Here is a 22,709-nt window from a genome sequence, read left to right on the forward strand (position 1 = left end):
TTTTCAGTCCAACTGAGACCTCATTGCTTAATTCTTTATTTTTATTTTATTTTATGCCACTTTCGTTTAATTTTACCAAAAACTTGATGATTCTCTGTTGCATAAATTTGTCGTTCATCTTCAGCACACGATTGCAACACTTAACATTTTAACAAAACTCCAGTACGGCTACAAAAATGCAACCGATCGATACAACGGCGAACACAGTACTGACAGGAAGATAACGATGCACGCCCAATTATGAAACCAAAGCTAATGCTCCTTCTTGCCTCATCCTTTTTCCTCCCTTTTTTTTTGTATACAGTGTCAAAGCTCATGGAAGAGCTAGTAATAGTACACTGAACAGATCAGGATGCAAAAGGACAAAAGGAACAGCAGAAAAGGGGGGGGGGGCGTGGGGGCAGACACCAACAGCAATGTTGAAGGCCAAGATTGAGGGAGACTTGGACAAACAATGGGGGAGGCAGGAGAGGATGTATGGGGTAGACGCATGGTTACATCGGGAAACATGGAGATTTGAAAGGAAGAGGAATTGTGATGGGATTAACGAGGGTAGAAAAGATCCTGCTTTTGGACTGATGATCTTCGATGGTGGTGAATAGCTATCTCGAAGACCTGGAGGGAAGAATGGGATTGAAGAGGATGTGTAATTTGGGTCCACAGTTGGGGTGGGGAAAAGAGGAATATATTAGTTGAGGTGAGCAGTGATCCTGGATTTAGGTAGTTTCGCTAGAAGGGGGTTCATGGTGGACTGTGTGCCTGCAGAAACTTGGGGTTGGGGGGGGGGGGACAAAGCAAGGAAATAGCAGAGGGTGTAAGACCAGAAAGGAGGCAGTGGAAGACAGAGTGACTACAGACCTGTCTGCAAAGGCGAAGTGATCAGCCCATCCACTCGGCTTCATCGTGGGAGATTCCAATAATCTTAAAGGTCTTGGATTCCACACCGTCAATCTGAGCAAGATGTGAGGTGGGGGAGCCAGCACAGAAGGGAGAGCAGTACTCCTTCAAGCTGTGGATGAAGGCCTTGTCAGTGGATAGGAGTTCAGATGTGCCAAGGAAAGGACTTTGCCCAACGGAGGATGCCCAGTCAGCAGCTGGCTTTGGAGGCCAACTTAGAAATGTGGTTTACCCAACAAAGATCATGGCTGATAGTGAGACCCAAGAGTTTGATTGACTGAACTTCTTCAAGAGAATTGTTAAAGTAGATGAGAGGGTTTGCTAGACTATTTTTGTTTTGTTTTGGGGTTTTTCGAGAGAGATTCCAAGTGTTTGACCTCGTTGTGATTTTGTCAAGGTCTGAAGAGGGGGAAGAGGCTGCAGAGTCTGCCTGTCTGAAGGATGAGGGATGCTATGGCAGAGGGTGGTCATATCAGCAAAGAGATAGAGAGGATTTTACAGAGTCTGAGAGATCATTGATGAAGATCAGGAATAGGACTGGGCTCAGAACATTGCCTTGGGGTACCTACAGCCTTGACAGGGAGAGGTACCTACATCCTTAATAAGTCTGAAGTGAAGGCTATATCAGTGTTTGCACCTTTTTTGTAAGGATTCCATTGAGTGCCACTTGGATACGAGAGTAGATCAAGTCAGTAAGCCATGTGTGGAGTTGGACTTGGATGCCATAGGCAGAGGACTTGGAGAGTCAGGCAGGACACCAGGCTGTATCAAGAGCATTAGATATGTCCAGAGAGGCGGTCCGGATCTCATGTCTGACGTTGAAGGCCTTCATTCATTGTTGGGTGAGTTGAAGCAGCATGTCCAAGTTAGGATGATGTGATCTGAGGTGAGGTTGTTGGAGAAAAGGAAGAATTTCATATCAACTCTGGTGATTGATTGCATGACCTTGCTGATGATCAGATGCGAGCTAATAAGTCTGAAGTGAAGGCGATCAGTGTTTGCACCTTTTTTGTAATTACTTGTTGATAAAATGTGTGTTGCTGCTTGTGATAAAATGACAATTCAAATTCCCCCCGTCCCCCCCACCCCCACCCCCTTAAAGGGGGGCCGGCAAGGGATGACACATTAAAGTTACTTATACCCTGATGCTGATCATTATAAGGGGTTGGGGGGTGGGGGTGGGGGTGTTGGAACCACAACTTTGTAACAGGGCAGCATTCAGATTTTTCAAGAAGGAGGGTGTGCACAACCAGATGAATGATGCCTCCACTTTTACATCTGCTTGATGATCTGGTTTACTTCGTAACATCTTTAAGTTTTCATGCTTATCTTTGGGTGTTGAATTGTTAAGAATGGGTGTGCTGATGCTTCACTTTGTTTCCTTCATCATATGGGAGGAGTGAAGGAAAGTGCATGTACAGGCCATATGGGGTTATGGGGTTTTGGGGTTTGGGTGCAAGGCATGAATCCTGTAGCTTGTGTACATTATACATATAGCATTCCTTTTAATTACTTTGTTTTTGAGTTCCAATGTTGACTGGAATTAGGCTTGCGATATCAATTGGTTCGAAGAATCTGATATCCTATTGATGTCGTATGAAATGCAACTTTTTCTATTTGATGCTGAGCGATTTAAAATAACTGTGAGCTTCAGATTCACACATATATATATATATATATATATATATATATATATATATATATATATATAATTTTAGGGATGTGCTAAAGCTAAAGGAACTGCAGTTGGTAGCGTGAGCCACTTATTTAATATTAATGCATGAACACAGGTTTTATTTTATTTCATTAGTTCATAATGTCTAAGCTTTGTTTTTTCTTTTTTGTTTTTTTTTTAATTGAGAAGTTTATTTATTTATTTTTTACATTTTTCATCATTAAATTTGATTACAACCATCTCACCTCTAAGCTGTGCAGCCTGAGTTTGAATGCCAACCAAGCTACAAACCGTCATCGTGGTGTTTCACAGGGAGGACGATTCATCAATAAATGTGTCATCTCTCGTGTGGATGTGAAACTGTGTCCCCCATCTGCCTTCTTTAGTTGGCAGACGTTAAAGATCAAAAAGGTGTCCTTTGCGAAGGGTAGGCGAGTTATCATGGGCACCGTGGCCATATTGCAAATGCCTGACTGACTGCTGAGATGGCAATGCTAAAACCACCCAGTTTAACCCTAATGAAGAAACTGCTTTGGCAGCACTAGTGCTGTGTAAAGAGTATAGTACAATGATTATGATTATCACATCTATTTTATTTCCTCATTCCTGATAGATCAGTCTAGCGAAGGTTTATACCATAATGTAATTGCATTTGATTTATGTTTTTTGGGTTTTGTTTTTTTTTTCAGTGACCATTGTTGGAGGTGTGGTCTTTCTACTTTTTGCTTTCTCTGCTTTGTTCTTCAACCCTGACTCCAGTATGTGATCATTGGGAAGCCCTCGTAAAGCATCCGCTTGTGCGATGTCAGTCACTTCATCAGCGAGCGGCCGACAGTCCTTCTGTCCACTTCAACTGGTGCACCGATCACATCGTGTTTTTTTTGTCCGAACGTCACTGGTTCACCTTCCTACTTTTTCATTCGAAAACTCATAAGAAAACGTGAGAGAAGACAGTTGTACATATTGTTGATCACATAAAGATGATCACCTCCTCCCTACTTCGTCCCTCTTTAACGCAACACTCCGGACGGAATCTTTCATCACACTGGTATTTTGTACCAAGGAAAATGTTTGATTCATAAACTTACCGTTGCAATGGATTGGCCAATGATGATGTCGTGGGGATTATTATTTTTTTATTGGAGGAGGAAAGGTAATGGCTTTCGTGCCTTTCAGTGACGTCGCAGGGATAATTGCTAAGCGTGTCATCAGTAAAGACGAATACCTGCATATTGCATTTGGATTGGCTGCACCGTGTTGGATTATTTACCTCTTGTGTTGTGCTAAAAGGTAAGGGTCGCATTGTTGGGTTTCCGTTACATTTATTTTGACCCGCACAACCTCCATGGCATGAGCTGACTGGGTCGGTGGACGCTTCCACTGCACTGGGCTTCATTCGACAATCTCGCGGAAGACGGTGTCACTGCTTCAATTGGATGAGCGCAAAAGCAACGTGTAGTTTTTATTTGTGCTGTACAGGTATACTTTTGGAAATATTTATGGTTAATGTGTGGTTTTTCAACATTTTATTTTCATTGTACAATATTATGAATGGATAAATTTGATGGTGGATAAGAAAGCGAGTTCAAGAGTGAGTGCGTTTCAATTGGATTGTAGCAAAATCGTGTTTAAAAAAAATAAAATAAATAAATTATTGGGAAAGTGACAAATACCAGATGCTTCACCTTAAGCCACCTTCAAAGTTCCTGGGAGGAGGGATTCATGCTGAGAAAAGTATTGGGATGGGACCTCCTCCTCCTCCTACTACGACTGCTTCAGTGGCCACAATTGATTGCACCGACTTGATAATCCGTTGAGGAGGTTTTGGCCCACGTCTTGTTACCAAGCAGCTTGACCAGGCCTGACTTTCGACGAGCTTATTTGGGCAGGAATTTGTAATTTGGTCATGGTGCCGGCGATGACTCATCCATTCTTTGCAAAGGACACCGTGGGATCGAGAACATCCACCATCTAATGCTAGCAGATGGTATTCCTCATTGAAGGTCCATCTGAGATTTGGCACACTTCATTACACAACGCCCAGCCTGCGTAGCACCAGTCCGTCATTTTATGGTCGGGCTGAGAATACAACTCTCTTAGAGCAGAATGTGCTTCAAAAATCTGTTGTTGTGATGTTATGGACAACACTCTACCACCGACTTTGCATTATTGTGAAAGTCCTTCCATCAACCAGCATGACGGTTTACCTTGCTGTGTCCCTGTGTCGATGAGGAATTGGTTGGAGGACGACCACATTTAAATATGTGGGTACCAGCATCGTACCCTGATCGATACGTAAATTAATCAGTGTGGTTTACTACAGAATGCTGCTTGAGAGCTAGTCAAGAAACCACTCTCCGCAACTGAACTTGCACAGTAAACTATATATCTGGAATGCATTGACAAATTTTAACCAAATGGGGTTTGTTTGTTTTTCTCGTATTGTACGCCTGAGAATAATGATCCTTGGTGTTATCCATTGGGGAAAGCAATTGTAGAGTAGCGCAGTTCGTTTTTGGTTTCATCCTGAAGGGTTGTTGTTTGTTTTGTTTCCTCTACAAGAGTGAGACTCTTAGAAGAGCAAGGTTGAAATGACAGTGGAGTAGCAAAGGCAACAATTGGACATGAGCATCGAGGGAATGGTGGAGGAGCAGGAAGAACAGGAGGAACCAAGAGCGAGCATTGGGCTCGGCAGAGTCATTGTGTCAATATTTTGGGTTTGGATAGTGAATGGCATGAGGTGGTGGTGCATTGCCGGCTTGAAATTTTTTGGAGGGAAGAGTGGGAAAGAACAGCCTCTGAAAGGTGGTTCCATTGATGGGAGAAGCGAGGAAGAAAGTTGTTGAGGTGTGTACTCGTATTCAGCTTGGATTTTGGAAATTAAACCAGAAGGGGATTACTGGAAGAATACATCCTGGAGTTGCTGGGTACACTTGGAAGAACAAGAGAACGGAGGGAGCAATATAGAAGAGTAGCTAATAAACGGAGAGACTACCGACCGACCGACCTGCGATGAGATCAACAGACTTTTTGCTTCTGCCTCATCATGGGGGATTCCAATGTTGAGAGCTTTACATTCCAGACATAAAGAGAGAGATTGTATAGATCTAGATCTGATGCTGGGGCACCAACCTATGGGGGAGAACAGTACTCCATTGAGTTACAGAAAAGCCTATGTCGACTGAGCAGTTGTGATTTTCCAAGGAAAAGTGTATCGACAGGATGCCCAGTCTGCAGATGACTGGAGGCCAGCTTTGCTATGTGGTTGGCCCAGGAGAAGTCGCAGCTGATCATGAGGCCGAGAAGTTCAAGAGACAACCTCTTCCAGTCGTTGGTCCGGTGGTTGACCATGCATTTAGATATGTGTGTTTGATCCTTTAAGAGGAACTGGGTGATATTGAAATTTTCCAGGATTGAAGGACATTGTGCATTTCATCGACCAACATCTAATCATTTCCATATCGGCAGAGAGTGATGCAGCTGCAGTCTGCCAAGCAGAGGGATGGGAGTATTGTACGACAATGTGGAGTCATCTGCAAAAAGGAATGGAAGGCTTTCCAGAGCATCAGAGACATATGTGTAGACTAGGAACAAGAATGAGCCCAAGACACTGCCTTGGGGAACTCCAGCCTCCACTGGAAGGGGAGGACAGAGCTCCCTTGATTGTAACACACTGACTGTGTGAGTGGTGCAAGGTAGAAATGCAGCAATGAAAGCGACATTCTTTGCCACAGGCAGTGCTTGGCAAGCAAAACAGGATGACTACTGTTGAATGTCCGAGATCCCCTTTCTCGTCCAGGGAGACGGTCCTGACCTCTAAAGATTGAAGGCTTCCAACCATTTCTGAGAGATGAGCAGAATCGTCTTTAGAGTTGAGTGATAGGGATAATCCAAACTGATGGGCAGAGATCAGGCTGTTTCAAAACGGGAATGATGATGGCAGCAGTGATTGATTGTATGACTTTGCTTGTAATTGGAAGTAATTTGACAAGTCTGTAGCTGATGAGATCTGTTTTTGCACCATTCTCATAGGTGGGAAGTGATGTTTGCTGACTTTCAAGAGGATGGGGGGAGGGGTCAAAGGAGGATAGACTTCTTTCACATGCAGCACAACATTGCAGGGTAGCATCATTGTCTGAAGATGTGGCTATGCTGCTAATGCAATGCCCTATGTGGGGCTGAGGCAGGAATTTGGAAATTGGCCAGTGTGCCAGCGACAGCTCCGCTACTCTTCGCAAAGGACACTGTGGGATCTGTGACATCCACCACCTAATGCTGCCAGATGGGACATCCAGTTTAACATCTCTGAGGAATGGCACACACATTGATGATACACGAGGATGATAGTTTATAGGTGGCCCAAGATTCAAACCCAGGCTAGATATCTTCGAGGGAAGTGTGCGTACCTCCAGCCCAATGACACTGAATAGGGCAAACGAAGGGGAAGCATGAACAGCACTGCAGGATTTGAAAATGTGGACACTGATGTCATCTGGACCAAGCAGGGTCAGGACCAGACAGAACTTTCTTTACCTTCTTGGGTGGAAGGACACAAAGTCCAGTGGATAAGATGGGGACAGAGGGGTATGGATTGGGTACATGACATTTGGAGGCAAGGGACAGGGTGTAGGCATTCTGCTGATATTGGGCAGCGTCTGCAGTAATGCTGTTTGAGGTGAGGGACGGGATGGAAGGGGAGCATACACCATAGATGGATTTGACCAGTCGTGATCAAAGCTTTGAGGAGGGAGCATGGTTGGAGCATTCAGCCTTGAGATGTGCAAGATCGTGTTCTTGCATGGAATCCTGAAGGAAGCCCTTTTTTGCCAGTCTTATGGAATGAACTAAAGTTGCCTTTAATCAGATTTGTTTTCAATTTTGACAAAGCAAGCCGCCCTGTTGTCGTCAATGACATGAATGGATGATTTTGATTTTGCACACTGTTTATGAAAATTCGAGAGGAAAAAGCAAGTCATCCGAAAGTTTTTATTTCCAAGCTTCATTCCGTTGCAAACACGTCCCATGTGAGGCTACACTGGTGCGTGCATGTTACAAATGGTTAAATGCTGTGCCTTTCCTTTTTACAATCCATTGCTGTTGTTGTTTTGATTTATTTTAATTTTATTCTCGAGGTATTTGTAATAATTGTGTCCACCAAGCTGTTGTGCAGTTAACATGAATAGATTGGTGACATTGTCTTCCTTTTCACAACCGCACTATGTCGGTTTGTACATTATGTACATCTTTATGGAAGGTGTTTTTTTTTTTTTGTGATCAATCCTCCTTGTCTGTCTAAGTTACTGAATCCCCAGAACTTTTCTGGCATTGCAGAAGTCGTGATGACTGCAGGTTACATCTGTTAATATGTTGAGAATGGTATGGGATGACGACGACTTTCTACATTTGTTAAGAAAATAATATCGAGCGTTGCCGGTTTTAATTAAGTACTTGCTCACACCTTCGAATTGCCTTGCTGAAAGTTGTTCAAGAGTAACATTTTTTTTTTTTTTTTTTAGCCTGTTACGCACAGCGGAAGAAGGGGTTTTGCAATCACTTAAGTGTGTCTGTCTGTCTGGGCCGTCAAATTTTCAACAATGCTTTATTATGAGAATATGGAGTAGACAAATAATTTTGTCGAAATATTTTTCATTATTATTTTTGGTGTTATTATTGTTCGACCCTATTTTAGAAGCAATTTTATTTATTTATTTGCTGTTTTTTTTTTTTTTCTTTTTTTTTTGTTTCACCAAACACTTGTCTGACACAAAGTTCAGGGTAGGAGTGACCGCCCCCTCCCCCCCATAATGAAGAATATTTTAATATTTGTGATGCCATCGGTCATGTCGTATGGCAGCCATCTTGGATTAAAAATTGAAGCATTATATCTGAAACTGCTGATCGGAAAAATTTGAAACTTGGCACATCTCATTCTACTCCCAGTGTGACCACTCCTTGGCTTTTTTTTCACAAGATCTTGACTATTCGTTGTTCATCTTGGCGTCTTGGTTTTCTATAGGTTTTCTTGGCGTCTTGGTTTTCTATTATCATCGCTTTTCCGAAACCATGTGAATTCTTGGCTTTTTTCATTGGCTCACCTTGGCATTTATGAAAATGAGGAGTGGTCACACTGCTCCCAATGGGGAATAAAGGATTGTAGAGATGACATCATCAGTGAAGTGGCAGACCAGCCATTAAATGTTTTAATCAAAATCCTTGTTTGCGATTGAGATTCAGCATGTATGTCCAGGCTGTAACTTTTTTCCCAATTCAGCTTTTGTTATCAAATCTTCAACAAACCTTTGTTATGAGATTGTCGAGAACAGAAATGAATAAAATGTACAATTTTTTTTTTAATAGAAAAACTGTCGTTTTTGTCAAGTTGAAGTACAAAGCAGACGCGGATGGGCTTTGCAATTTCAGATGCTTTCCGGTTTTATTTTTGGTAATTGCTTACTTACTGCAGAGAAATTTGTAATAAACAAGAAGCTGCAGAACATTATGTAATTGATTGTCAGCACATCGATCTACCGCTTCTTTAACCTGCACGTAGACACGCATACACGTGTGTGACTTTTCAATTTGCCATTGAATGTTGAGCCATTTTCTTCAATGGATGAAGAGGCAACTCGGGGAACTAATAGCATCCTCATAAGCATATAGTGTTCATATTTTAGAATGGATTTTATGCTACAGGTGTCCATGATCACAGGTAACAGGTAAATGTACTTTACTAATTGATCCATCTTGCTGGCCCAAAGCTTAACAGGGCCCTGCTTAGCCCTTTTGACAATCGAGTCTGCTTCGTAGTAATAGTAGTAGTAGTAGTATCAGCAGCAGACATGGTGGTGGTGATTGTGCATCCACCCCATTGATAATCTGTATTATCAGGTGCCACAACGTCGGAGGTGGATCAAATCGGTGGATGTGGGTTGTATATGGCGACCCTGGCAGCTCGTGAGGATGGTGTTGCAAAGGTGAATTTTCTCGTTCTGCTGTACCTGTGTTTGGGAGTGGAACCTGTTGTGATGGGGATGAATGATCAGGACCCTGGACTATTCAATGTCTATTCTCCTTTGAGGTCATAGCCCTCGTAAATCCAGCATTGACACTTGTTTTGAGGTAGAATGTGTTGAAAATGTTGAGACAACATCTCGTGAGCATTTGCTCCGGGGATAGATTGTCAGGATTCCAAGGTTATTGAGCACCGCAATTATGGTTTGTTGGCATTGGAGGCTTGGTGCTTTTGAAGTGGGTTCAACTTTAGTTTGACTAATTTGACTTTAGTTTGACTTAACCCTAACCCTAACCCTAACAACAAAAGGCTAATAATGGGAGGTAATCATACACGCAGACACAAATAATGAATCATCACAGCTCAAAAACCATGATTGGCCAAAATGTAATACCACAATAACTAAATTAGAACACAATCGGTTGCCCACGATTGGTAGAAATCCTTAATATTAGAACCTATGATATTTGAGGGTTTACTGTATTCCCCATGGCATGTCGATCACATGTATGTTTCACATTGATCTATTAGGCGGTTCTGGAGAATATTTCTTAATGTTTTCATTTTCAATGGCCACCAGACCACATGACTGATGGCATCATCAATTTAATTCTTCACTCACCAGGTAATAGATCAGCCATATGAAGTTTCAGATAAGGATTTCGATTCAACCAATTATGGCTGGAATACCACTTCAGCGATGATGCCATCGTTATCGCTCTATATACCCCATGGGGAGTTGATGACATCTGCCAAGTTTTAATTTTTTTTGTTGAATGGTTTCAGAGAAGATGTCAGGCCTGGTGTTAGCTTAACGGTTAAGGTGGCTGACTAAAGATCTTAGGTTCAAACCTCTGTTCTACCATTGAATGAACACCAGGTGGATGGACACAGCCTGTCATCCTTCTGAAGTCAGCAAAATGAGTACCAGCTTACTGGTAGCAGAGGGTATTGCATCAGCAGTACAGCTGCACCCCCAGAAAATGATGCAGCCAAGTAGTCACACCAGCTGCATATGAATAAATAAATGATGCCCAATTATTTTTCTTTAATCCAATATCGCTGTCATACCAAGATACCTATGACATTGTTATCGATATAATATTCTTCGTCGGGAGTCCCTCTGAGGTTTAAAGTTTCGCATCGATCGGACAAGCGGTTGCAGAGAAAAACAAAATCAAAACGAAAATATATCGGAAGAAGACACACACACACACACACACACACACACACACACACACACACACACACACACACACACACACACACACACACACACACACGTAGGGTAAGAATACTGGTTCAGGCTCACTTTTCCCCATGGAAATGAATGGGGGATTTTCAGCCATGAAATTTTTCTTTTTTTTTTCCCCTAAAAAAATAAATCCCCTTTTTAGCCCAAGGTATATTTATTTGTCTCCCCTTTTAACCTAGGGGCTCTCTATTCAAATAACCCATACAACAAGATAAAGATTTGTTAAAGGTGATTCTAAAGAAATATCTGAAACGTCTAAGCCCCGGGACACTTTATCAAATAACCGATGCATATTGTTTAGCTCACTCATTGAACCTATAAACATTTGTTCATTCTCAAATTCCTTCAATAGTTTAATTTTCTTTGCACAATAATCCCCATCTAAAATATTGAAAAACAAAACATTTGAATCTTTATATTTTTTAAGATACCCCTTTTGTGCCATTACGAAATGATAAGCTTCTCTTAATGATCTCATCTGACCACCTCCTGAGTTGCATATCATTTTGAGATTGTAGTAAATTATTTTTCCATTCAATTGATAACCATCAAATTTTTCAGTCCATTCAAACATATTTATTATTTTCTTTACATCCTCTAACTTATTGGTTTTTAAATTGATTCGCATATTTGTTTTGTTTACCTTTGTTTTAGATATTTTTTCAATAAGACTTATTTGATATTTTTCACATTCATTATGTTTTCCATTTATATACCAAGACTGAGATTTTCTCCACTCTTTAGTTTGACTAATACTTGGTTCGACCATTTATATATTGTGAAAAACGCGGCGGTAGCCCTTAAAAACCCTAACCCATCTTCCCAGGCTGTTAGCTGTTAGTCCATATGGACTAACGTGTGTTTAGAGCATAACGAAGCCAGAGCATAACGCTTGTGCCCATATTTGGGGCGAAGCCAGAGCGTAACGCTTGTGCCCATATTTGGGGCGAAGCCAGAGCGTAACGCTTGTGCCCATATTTGGGGCGAGGCCAGAGCGTAACGCTTGTGCCCATATTTGGGGCGAAGCCAGAGCGTAACGCTTGTGCCCATATTTGGGGCGAAGCCAGAGCGTAACGCTTGTGCCCATATTTGGGGCGAAGCCAGAGCGTAACGCTTGTGCCCATATTTGGGGCGAAGCCAGAGCGTAACGCTTGTGCCCATATTTGGGGCGAAGCCAGAGCGTAACGCTTGTGCCCATATTTGGGGCGAAGCCAGAGCGTAACGCTTGTGCCCATATTTGGGGCGAAGCCAGAGCGTAACGCTTGTGCCCATATTTGGGGCGAAGCCAGAGCGTAACGCTTGTGCCCATATTTAGGGCGAAGCCAGCACACCAACGTCCAGAGAAACCCTGCCCACGTACGTGCTGACACGCACGTGTGCAATGGTGCCGGTGGATGATGGTGGAAGGAAGCGAGGGCAGGTGTCGTTGTCGTTGGAAATTTAAATCCTAACTATCAAAATAACTCACAGCGCACGTACAATTAATCACCCATTAAACATGGGATGGGGCCCTTACTAGAAACACATACTTACCGATATAGCTGATCTCTCGGACCTGGCTGTTGTGTACAGTAAGCTTCCAAATTCGCAACAATACTTTATCTGCAAGATATTGTGGACATGCAACAGTTAATAATGGTGCCCAAACGTGAAACTATGGACAAAATTAATCGTGCCAAAATGCAGAGAACTTTGTGCAAAAGTTATGAGTTATGACTTTGTGCAAAAAATTTGACTTGTTAGATACGTTGGAAAGAAGTGAAAGTGGCAAAGTGGAAAAATTTTCTGACTGCCATTACAGGATCAATGAATCAATTGACTGCGTCGACCAGTCAAATATCCATGCAAGGGTTCCTGTTAGCAAAACGCAAAAGGCTCATTCCAGTCCCGTAATCGTCATATTGAAAGGATGGAAAAAGCAATTCATGTTTGGATTGAAAACCAATCAGAAAAAAGCCTTTTGAGTGAACCAGTGTATGGGAGATACAATAGTGGAGTTACCTGGACGTTTAGTGGACCGGTGATATGGGATAAATTGTTGCCGATTTGCCAACTATTCCCCAAGGCACCCCAGAACGAAGGCTCCAGTTCAACCATGGCTCGTGGAACTAATTGAGGCGTTTGTTGCTCCGATAGATATTGCTCCGGCAATAGTCTCACAACCCCTTCATGCGAGACCATCTGATTTATCGGAGATTTAATTTATCTATCGGAACTGGAGCAACTATCCAATTTATGCCGGAGCAGACTTTTAACGCTGAAGAGACAGGATTATTTTGGAAGAGGATGCCATCTTGTACGTTCTTCTCCAAGCAGGGAAGATTTGTTCTGGATTAAGGTGGCTAAAGATCGGTTTACCCTTCTTCTTTGTGGCAATGCAGCAGATGACTTAATCGTGCTCCTGATGATCCAACCGCCATCACAAGTTCTCCATCCACATCTTTCCTCTCCCCTCCAACAGCATCATCTCAGAGCTAAGTCTTGTGTTTTTCTATTTACGGCAGAGTACATGAACGAGTACGTAATATGTTTTCCCTCACCCACCTCGCTGTTTTGGTTTAAATTAAAAGGTAAAACTCTTGTTTTTGTTTAATTTGCACTGTGTTTATTGTATTTACATGCTTATTTCAATGTTAACATGAAATATATATGTATATGTGTATATGTATATGTGTATATGTATATGTGTATATATATATATATATATATATATATATATATATATATATATATATATATATATATATACATTGCATGTTTATTACCTCCGCAACCACCGGTGGAAGGAGGTTATATTTGCACCCCGTCTGTCTGTCTGTTTGTTACTTGCAAAATCGAAGTTTTTTTTTTTTTCAAGTATATTGGTCAGTCGATTTTGTTATTCTGTCTGTCACATCTGTCAATCACCAACAGGTCACAATTTAAAACTGATCAAAACTTCAGCACATGGTAGAGTTTGTCATAAGCAAGAAGCTTCTTGTTTTTGAGGTCAAAAGGTCAACAAACTTGTCAACTTTTTTAAATCCTCAATTTTCATCAGGTTGAATTCAACTACCTATTATTTTTGAGGTAAACTTCGGCCAAAATGTCAACATATGCCAAAGGTCAACTTTCTCAACAATCCTCTGGAAGGAAGTCCTTTCATTGAAGCTTCTGGGTCTCACTATCTGCCATGATCTTTCCTGGGAAAGCCACATTACCAACATGGCCTCCAAAGCCAGTTGCCGACTGGGAATCCTCCGTCGTGCAGAGTCCTTCCTCGACCAACCTGAGCTCCTGACCACATACAAAGCTTTCGTCCGCAGCCTGATTGAGTACTGCTCTCCCCTTGGGGCTGGTGCTCCTGCCTCTCACCTTTCTGCTGTTAAAACCAAGGAATTTCGGATCATTGGTATCTCCCGTGGTGAGGCTGAGTCTTTGGGCTTCTCACTCTCACTGCAGGCAGGAGGTGGTCTTTGTCTTCTTCCCTCTCCTCTCTGGTCTCGCCCCCCCCCACTCTGTCTGCAATATGTCCCCACCATATTTCCGCAAGGTGCTCAAGGTCTGCCAACAACCCCCTTCTGACAAAACTACCAAAATCACGAATCGCTGCTCACCTTCACTCTTTCATTCCTCTTTTTTTTTCTCCGCCTTTGGAATAAGCTCTCACACTATTCAATCCCAATCCTAACAGCCAACGGGGCTAACAGCTTGGTGGCAAGAAAGAAGCCATTACTGAAAAGACACATCTAAGAGCTCATATGGAGTTTGCGAAAAAGCATCTTGATGATACTGCAAGCATGTGGAAAAAAGTTTTGTGGTAAGACGAGACAAAAATTGAACTTTTTGGTTTAAATTCAAAGCATTACATCTGGTGCAAGCCTAACACTGTACATCAACCAATGAATACCATCCTTTCTGTCCAACTTTGTGGTGGCAGCATCGTGTGATGGGGTGGCTTTTCATCAGCAGCGACTGGCAAGCTTGTCAGGATAGAAGGGACAATGGACGGTGCAAAGTGCAAGAGAATCCTTGATGAAAACCTTGTCAGCCATGAATCTGATACTGGGTTGGACACAACTTAAGACATTCACATTTCAGCAGGACTAAGATCGAAAGCCACACGAGTTCTGTTCTGTTCTTGCATATGGTAGCTTGGCTGCTGAGTAGCTATCATTTCTTGTAAATGTGGGCTGTGGCACTGATGCCACCAGTGCACTGATACTCATTTTGCTGACCTCGGAAGGATGACAGGCTGAGTAAACCCCACCTGGTGTTAATTCAACAGCAAACGGAGCTCAAACTCAGGATCCTAGGATCCGAAGCCAGCCACCCCAGTGCGAAGCCAACACCTGGCTGGTACACTGAAGTAGCTGAATAAGAAGAAAATAAATTTTATTGAGTGGTCCAGTCAAAGTCCTGACTTGAACCCAATTGAATATTTATGGTGAGACTTGAAGATTGCAGTCCATCAACGATCGCTATCAAACTTGGCAGAACTTGTAACAATTTTCACATGAAGAATGGATAAATATTTCACCATCTCAATGTGCAAAGCTGGAAGAGACTGACCCCAAAAGACTCATTGCAGTAATAGGTGCTTCCACCAAGTACTGACCGAGGGGATGAATACTTTTATAACCAGTGAATTTTGATTTGTACATGTTTTTATTTTTTTTTTTACAGGTATTCCTGACGTGTAACCTCCTTCAACTATAACTATTTAGTTTGATCTCTTCAGTAATGAATATAAAAAGTTCATTTGGAAAAATTGCTTCTACGTAATTCATCAAAATGTGGCATTAATTGGTAGGGGATGAATACTTTTGCGGGACACTGTACCGTTTTTGTCCCTATCTCTCAAGTGGTGAAGAATCTCTTAAATTATTGGATCTTCACTAAAATCTAATCGTTTCGTCCTTATCATACAGCCACCTGTCCACCAAGTTTCATCCAAATTCACCCATAACCTTGTGGGATATTTTGCTCACAGACCAACACAAACAAAACAGGGATGAATACTTAACCTATGTATTCACCCCTGATTCTTTGTCTGTTTGTAACAATGCTGTAGAAAAGGTAAGGTTTCTATAGCAACAAAAAATTTGTGTGGCACTCGCTCTTACAAATCTCTACATACTATGCAGCAGGTGCAGGGAAACTTTCCTCATGGGAGTGCCATACTGTCTGCTGATATGAAGAGTGATGTTAATAATTTAAACATGTATGCAGATAAGTAATATGACTAATTATTCTGACTTGTTTAATGCACACATAATAAAAAAAATAGTCCCGTGGGGGAACTGACGGTTATTTCCCCAACAGGTGGGGTGAAAATGAGGGATTAGGGGGAAGTTGCAATAGCACCCCTTCCTGAAGTGATACGGTCATGGGGAGCGCAACTTAAGTTAACGGTATGTTCCTGATGCTTCATGAAGACTTTGGTCTGCATCTGTCTGTGGGTTTGTGAGAAGATTTTAAAATAATTTACCCGAAATTGAGGCAAACTCCTCTCCCCCTTTTCAGTCTCTTGTATGGGGTGGATCAGCATGGGAAGCACAACCCCGTAAGACCTTACTATTCTGATGTATCATACCAAAGTTTGTCCATATTTGTCATGTAGTGTGTGAGAATATTGTGTTTTAGTGAAGATCAGTGGAAGGAGACCATGGCCCCCTTTCCAGGGGAGATACAGCCATGGGGAGCACAACTTAAGGTTCGGGCATGGTCACAATGCCGCATAACCAGTTTGGTTCGGATACGGTTGTCGGTTTTTGAGAAGATTTTTGAATGAAATACCAATATTTGTGGCAAAACCCCTCTTTCACCCACTCGAAATGGGGGAGCACAACCCCATGAGACCTTTTTGTCTTGATTCATTGCACCAAATTTGGTCCATATCACTCAGGTAGTTGTGGAGTCGATGTTTTAGTGACTGGCGGATTTGGGGCAGGGGCCCGTGGCCCTCTTTCTGAAGAAGATATGGCCATGATCAGCACAGCTTAAGGTTAGGGCATGGTCTCGATGCCTCATGGCCGAGTTCGATTTGGATGTGTCTGGCAGTTTCTGAGAAGTAGATATTTTTGGAATAAAATACCAATATTTGGGGCAACCCCCCCTCCCCCTCCTCTTAAACTCCCTTTATCGGGGGTGCATCTGGAGCGGGAGTAGCCTCACGAGATCTCACTGTCCTGATGCATCATACCAACTTTTGTCCCTCTTGGTCAGGTAATTTGTGGAGGAGAAAAGGTTTTCGTCAAATGTCAACATCCATACGGACATCTGGCCGGACACCAGGCAGGACCCACTCTCAGAGCTTATTTCGGATTAATAAATTAAAAAGGATTGTACTGTAACTAAAGATCCTCATTCTTGATACCAAGCAAAAGTAACATAGGAAACAATACACATTTTAATAATACTGTAATTTTAAAGTAACTTTCTGAATGTGACTTCAAAAGTTGCTTCCTCTTGATTGGATGCCCATTTTGTGGGACACTTGTTAATATTTCTTAAGTTGTTTTTGAGGGAATGATAATGGTTGCGTAAAATACTGAACAAAATATTACCTTGCAGGCCGGATATAAACCTGTCGCGGGCCGGATCTGGCCCGTGGGCCAGATGTTCCCCACACCATCACAATACAGGTACATTTGCTCGTATAAAAGCCATTTTTACTGCAGTGCAAGATAAGTGTTGTGATTGTCCAGCTTGCTGTTGTATTTGTATTTTCTTGAGAACACTAAATTAATGGATTGGCAGTAACAAACACAAAACACAGTTATCTTTATTTTTAATGAAAATTTAAGGTTGTGGTTTAATGAAATACAGAGAATGGCCGATCATGCCAAACAGCTGAATATTTTGAATCATTAAGCTTCAACCTATTGTCTCAATGAACCCTCCATTATCTATCGATTCCACCTGCTTGAATGTACATGTTCTCTGTCTCGAAGTGAAGACTGGCTTGATGTTCCCATATCCACTGATGTGTTACTTTCAACGTGACCCACATGCCACAGCAGCTCTGCCCTTTGCTCTGGTTCTTGAGTATAATTGATGTTTGGTGTTGTGCTGGCTGCCTGTGAATCTGATCCAATGTGTTGAGGTTTGCTCCTCGGACACCCAAGGCTCTGTGCATCAGGAGAAAGAACTCTTGATCTTGACACACAGGGTGTCCTGGCAGGAAAAATTACGTTATGGTGTCTGGTTGTTTCCCTTCGTGGTGGTGGTGGTGGTGGTGGTGGATGGGTGCTGGTACTCGGTCTCACCGATGATGGATTTGCAGGTAACTGCTGGGGCAATGACGGTGTTAAAGTCATGTATGAAGGTGTGAGAAGAAGGGGGATGGTGCCATCTCGCATGTGCCTGTGGATGGAAAGATTACCGGAGAATAAAACTCCCTTTTTATCACTCAAGATGTAAACAATACAACTTCTACCAAGAAAGTTATACATTGTTATATTTTCTTTTTTCTATAAAATGTGGCAACTCGCATACAATTACATTTTTAAAAGAAGGATTAACCTTGCTAGCTATGTACAGACTGCAAAAATCAGACAATGCTGCCCTCGACAGCCCCTTCCAGGGTAGGTCATACTGCGTGCTTTTAGGGACGAGAATATTATTACATTCTTGACTTTTTATTGGCTGGCTCACCCAGGGAAGGGGCAACATCCATGGATACACGTTTCTGGCTACCTTGATAATCAGCAAGGAGTCGATGCCCATACGCTCCCCATCCCATCTGAAATGAGCCAGTCGTCACCATCAAATCAGCTGTAAATTAATTTTTTTTTGTATCTGTTTATGAATGAACCAAAACCGTTTAACAACCAGCTCTTCATATTTTGGAAAATGTAGCTCAAGATATGGAGGAATCCAAAAGGCAATAAGAAAAAGAGCAATCAGTTTGCAGATCCTTGCCAGGACTTCTTTTGAGTGGTGTATGTTTTTTTTATTAGTTTTAGGGTAAATCCAGTATGACTGTCCATCATGTGTGAACCTTTTGTTCCTCACGGATAGGTGGTCATACATATAAAGTTTCGCCTCGATTTGTTCAGCCACTTCAGAGAAGATTTTTGAAGGTATAAAAATTTTCTTTTAAAGGTTGCCAAATCATGTGACTGATGTTATGAATATTTTTCTTCTGTGGACCATTTTATCCCAAAATGACCCTCAAAAAATTTCATACTGATCGGATGTGGCGTTCTGCATATGCAATTACGAGTGTACCTATAACTAGGTTACCTATGATGTCATAAAATATCACACGCATTCCCCATGAGTGCTTGCTATGTGCCTTGGTCTCAATTTTTTCCTTGGTGTGGTTTCAGAGATGGAGGTCCAAAGTTTTTCCATTTTTTCCAATATGGCTGCCACACCACATGACCTATGACATCATAATTATCATTTAAAACATTCTACATGAGTAGTCACACTAATAGTGAAAATTTCTTCTCAATCTGATAAGCGGTTGCGGAGAAAAACACGAAAGTTCTGTGCGCACGGACAAACGGACTCAAATGCAACACTCTCTCCTTTGGCGAGGGGAATAAAAACACCTTGTTTTGGAAGAATTTTGCAGCAAGTGCAACTTCAAGATTATTATTATTCAAGATCAAGGCATTTTTGAGAAAGTTCTATAAATAAGATACAATAGTCTAAGACAATAAGATTAGATGGAGCCGTGTCTGTCCCGTGTTCCCATGTGAATAAATAGGATTAGATATATAAGATTTAGCGTGATTCCGATCAGGGGATTTACCTTTATATCTGTTACCTCCGTTTTGTCATGCGTGTGCGTGTGTGCCACCCTCTCTGTTGTAATTAACCTTTTGCTCATAAAAAAAATCTGCACGTGGTCATTCAGGGTATGGGACCTGATCTCGCTATTAAGGTCTAAGTCACATTTTCTCTACGGCGAGGATACGGCGGCCGTACGCCCTCTGAATTGACAGAAACGTGCGGCGGCCGCAGAGTTTCTGCGGTGGCCTCAGGGTGGCCCTACGCCGTTTGGCTATCTTTTACAGGCCGTAGGGCCTGGGAGCAGCGATCGGAACCCAGGCCGGAGCTCGAGCCTGTGTGGACCTTTGGATTGGTGATTGTACCAGTTTACATACAATACACCGCCACCGAAGGTCATTGACTCATCTTATTTTACCTTAAACATGGGGAATTTCAGTTGAAAGTGGGTTTTCTTGGGGTCCAGGAACAGATTAATTCACTCCATTATTTCTTATTGGGAAAATAGTTTGGGAATCGAACTTTTTGCAATCCGAACAGCCTCCTGGAACGAATTAAATTCGGATTCTGGGGCACCACGTACTGGTATATTCCGAACTGTTATATTTTTATTTCAGTAAAAAAATAACTGGTATATGTACCCACTCGTTACCGTCCATCTGGCCGCACGTTCGCATTAGGGCCCCCCTGCAGTCGCCTTGCGGGCACCTTGAGGCTACCTTGCATCTGCCTTGAAAATTCTATGGCCGCCGCAGGGACGCCCTAAGGTCACCGTGCGACATCAAATCAAAGACCGTACGGCACCCCCACGTTTTTGGTCTCCACAATTTCTAAATACGCCGTGCGGCTACCTGAAAAATAAAAACATATGTGACCGAGGCCCATTGTGTGACTGTGGCAATACTGCGACCGCCGTATAATTGCTCGTGGCCGTAGATTTTGTAGACCCTACGTCCGCCGTGGCAAATGTGACTTCGGCCTAAGTGCGAGTGAATTGGCTTTAAAAATCCGGTAGCAGGTTGGTTGGGAAACGCACATTTGAAGCTCTCTTAAAAGATGAACAGCATGATTGGGAAACAAATTTATATGCGACTAAAAGATTAACTCCTCATCCACGTCAGCCTCTGCCACAGTTTTATCACAATGAACTGATTCGTCACACAGTTAAGGATTGTTTAACCCCAATACGGGGCCATTCAAAAGTTACATAATGCTGTATTTTTAGAGGCACGTATAAGCTTGATTAAATCTTACAGTAAATTTTATTTGACATATGAATACATTTTTTGTGGTCCCTCATTGTGATTAACACTTGACCCAAACAAAACCAATGTAAATTTGATGCAACAAACCCAGACAGTGTATGATCAGAAGAGGCCGGCAGGGATAATGTGTTTGGCCCACTAGAAAACCAAGATGGTTGCAATATTTTGTCTGGGTGCCATGGTGGGTGGAGTCAAGTGACCAATGTTGGTGTGGTCCGGCAGCTGTCTGACCAATGGGTGCACATTTCAAAAATCGTCCCCCAACAAGAACCCTAACAACAGCAAGTGGAGCTCTTTTCGACCTGCGACATGTTGCAGGTAAAAATTTAAGTATCTTTTGTATGATATGCCTCATACTTTTTATACGCCCGATATATATATATATATATATATATATATATATATATATATATATATATATATATATATATATATATATATATATATATATATATATATATATATATATATATATATATATATATATATATATATATATCTGGACGTATTATGTGATACCGGTCGTCCGTCCGTTCCTGTCCGCACTCTAACTCCCAAAGTTTTCAACTTTCACGTTTCATATTTGGTACATAGGTACAGACTGTGGAGACGGTGTGTCGTGACGTATGTTCGTCATCTAAAGTGGTTGCTGTTTTCCATGTAGTAGCACAATTCTGCATATACCTTCTTGTTAATGTCGCAGTGAGGTGTTTTTAATACCATGGCAGTGAGGTGTTTTTATCCCCCACCGCGTGGCGGAAGGGGGATATTGTTGTCACCCGGGTCGTCCGTCCGGCTGTCCGTCCGTCCCTCCATCCGGCTGGCGGGGCGTCAACATTTATAGCTGCGAGTGCAATAACTCAAACTGTTCCACATATCGATTTGAAATTTTTCAATGGCGGGGGATTCCCCAGCTCTGATGGGTATGTTTAATACCACGGCAATGAGGATGTTTTTAATACCACGGGAGTGAGGTGTTTTTAATACCACGGCAATGAGGATGTTTTTAATACCACGGGAGTGAGGTGTTTTTAATACCACGGGAGTGAGGTGTTTTTAATACCACGGCAGTGAGGATGTTTTTAATACCACGGGAGTGAGGTGTTTTTAATACCACGGCAGTGAGGATGTTTTTAATACCACGGCAGTGAGGATGTTTTTAATACCACGGGAGTGAGGTGTTTTTAATACCACGGGAGTGAGGTGTTTTTAATACCACGGGAGTGAGGTGTTTTTAATACCACGGCAATGAGGATGTTTTTAATACCACGGGAGTGAGGTGTTTTTAATACCACGGGAGTGAGGTGTTTTTAATACCACGGGAGTGAGGTGTTTTTAATACCACGGCAGTGAGGATGTTTTTAATACCACGGCAGTGAGGATGTTTTTAATACCACGGGAGTGAGGTGTTTTTAATACCACGGGAGTGAGGTGTTTTTAATACCACGGCAGTGAGGATGTTTTTAATACCACGGCAGTGAGGATGTTTTTAAGACCACGGGAGTGAGGTGTTTTTAATACCACGGCAGTGAGGATGTTTTTAATACCACGGGAGTGAGGTGTTTTTAATACCACGGGAGTGAGGTGTTTTTAATACCACGGGAGTGAGGTGTTTTTAATACCACGGGAGTGAGGTGTTTTTAATACCACGGGAGTGAGGTGTTTTTAATACCACGGTAGTGAGGATGTTTTAATACCACGGGAGTGAGGTGTTTTTAATACCACGGGAGTGAGGTGTTTTTAATACCACGGGAGTGAGGTGTTTTTAATACCACGGCAGTGAGGATGTTTTTAATACCACGGCAGTGAGGATGTTTTTAATACCACGGCAGTGAGGTGTTTATAATACCACGGCAGTGAGGTGTTTATAATACCACGGCA

General features: G+C 42.2%; 2 protein-coding genes across 11 annotated transcripts in view; one reads left to right on the forward strand and one right to left on the reverse strand.

The window, feature by feature from the left end:
• TMEM165 (transmembrane protein 165) overlaps positions 1 to 22,709 on the forward strand; it is a 96,316-nt gene that overhangs the window by 25,586 nt on the left and 48,021 nt on the right. For 2 of the 4 annotated variants that reach the window (XM_085863987.1, XM_085863988.1), the window contains exons 6-7: positions 9,461 to 9,546; positions 17,395 to 17,465. In XM_085863987.1, the coding sequence (XP_085720113.1) occupies positions 9,461 to 9,546; positions 17,395 to 17,465 (157 nt within the window). Of the gene's footprint in view, positions 1 to 3,261; positions 9,072 to 9,460; positions 9,547 to 13,220; positions 13,248 to 17,394; positions 17,466 to 22,709 lie in introns of those variants that run through there. The other 2 variants (XM_085863989.1, XM_085863990.1) reach the window with 2 other exon arrangements.
• The window catches only part of LOC147008552 (circadian locomoter output cycles protein kaput-like), a 126,422-nt gene continuing 121,307 nt past the window's right edge, over positions 17,595 to 22,709 (reverse strand). For all 7 annotated transcript variants that reach the window (XM_085863972.1, XM_085863971.1, XM_085863969.1 and 4 more), the window contains one exon: positions 17,595 to 18,186. In XM_085863972.1, coding sequence (XP_085720098.1) covers positions 17,730 to 18,186 — 457 coding nt within the window. In that variant the 3' untranslated portion in view covers positions 17,595 to 17,729. The remainder of the gene's footprint in view (positions 18,187 to 22,709) is intronic.

Source organism: Eptatretus burgeri, chromosome 18 (assembly GCF_056783735.1).
Source record: "Eptatretus burgeri isolate ZD-2024b chromosome 18, Ebu_testis_v1, whole genome shotgun sequence".
Taxonomy (NCBI): domain Eukaryota; kingdom Metazoa; phylum Chordata; class Myxini; order Myxiniformes; family Myxinidae; genus Eptatretus; species Eptatretus burgeri.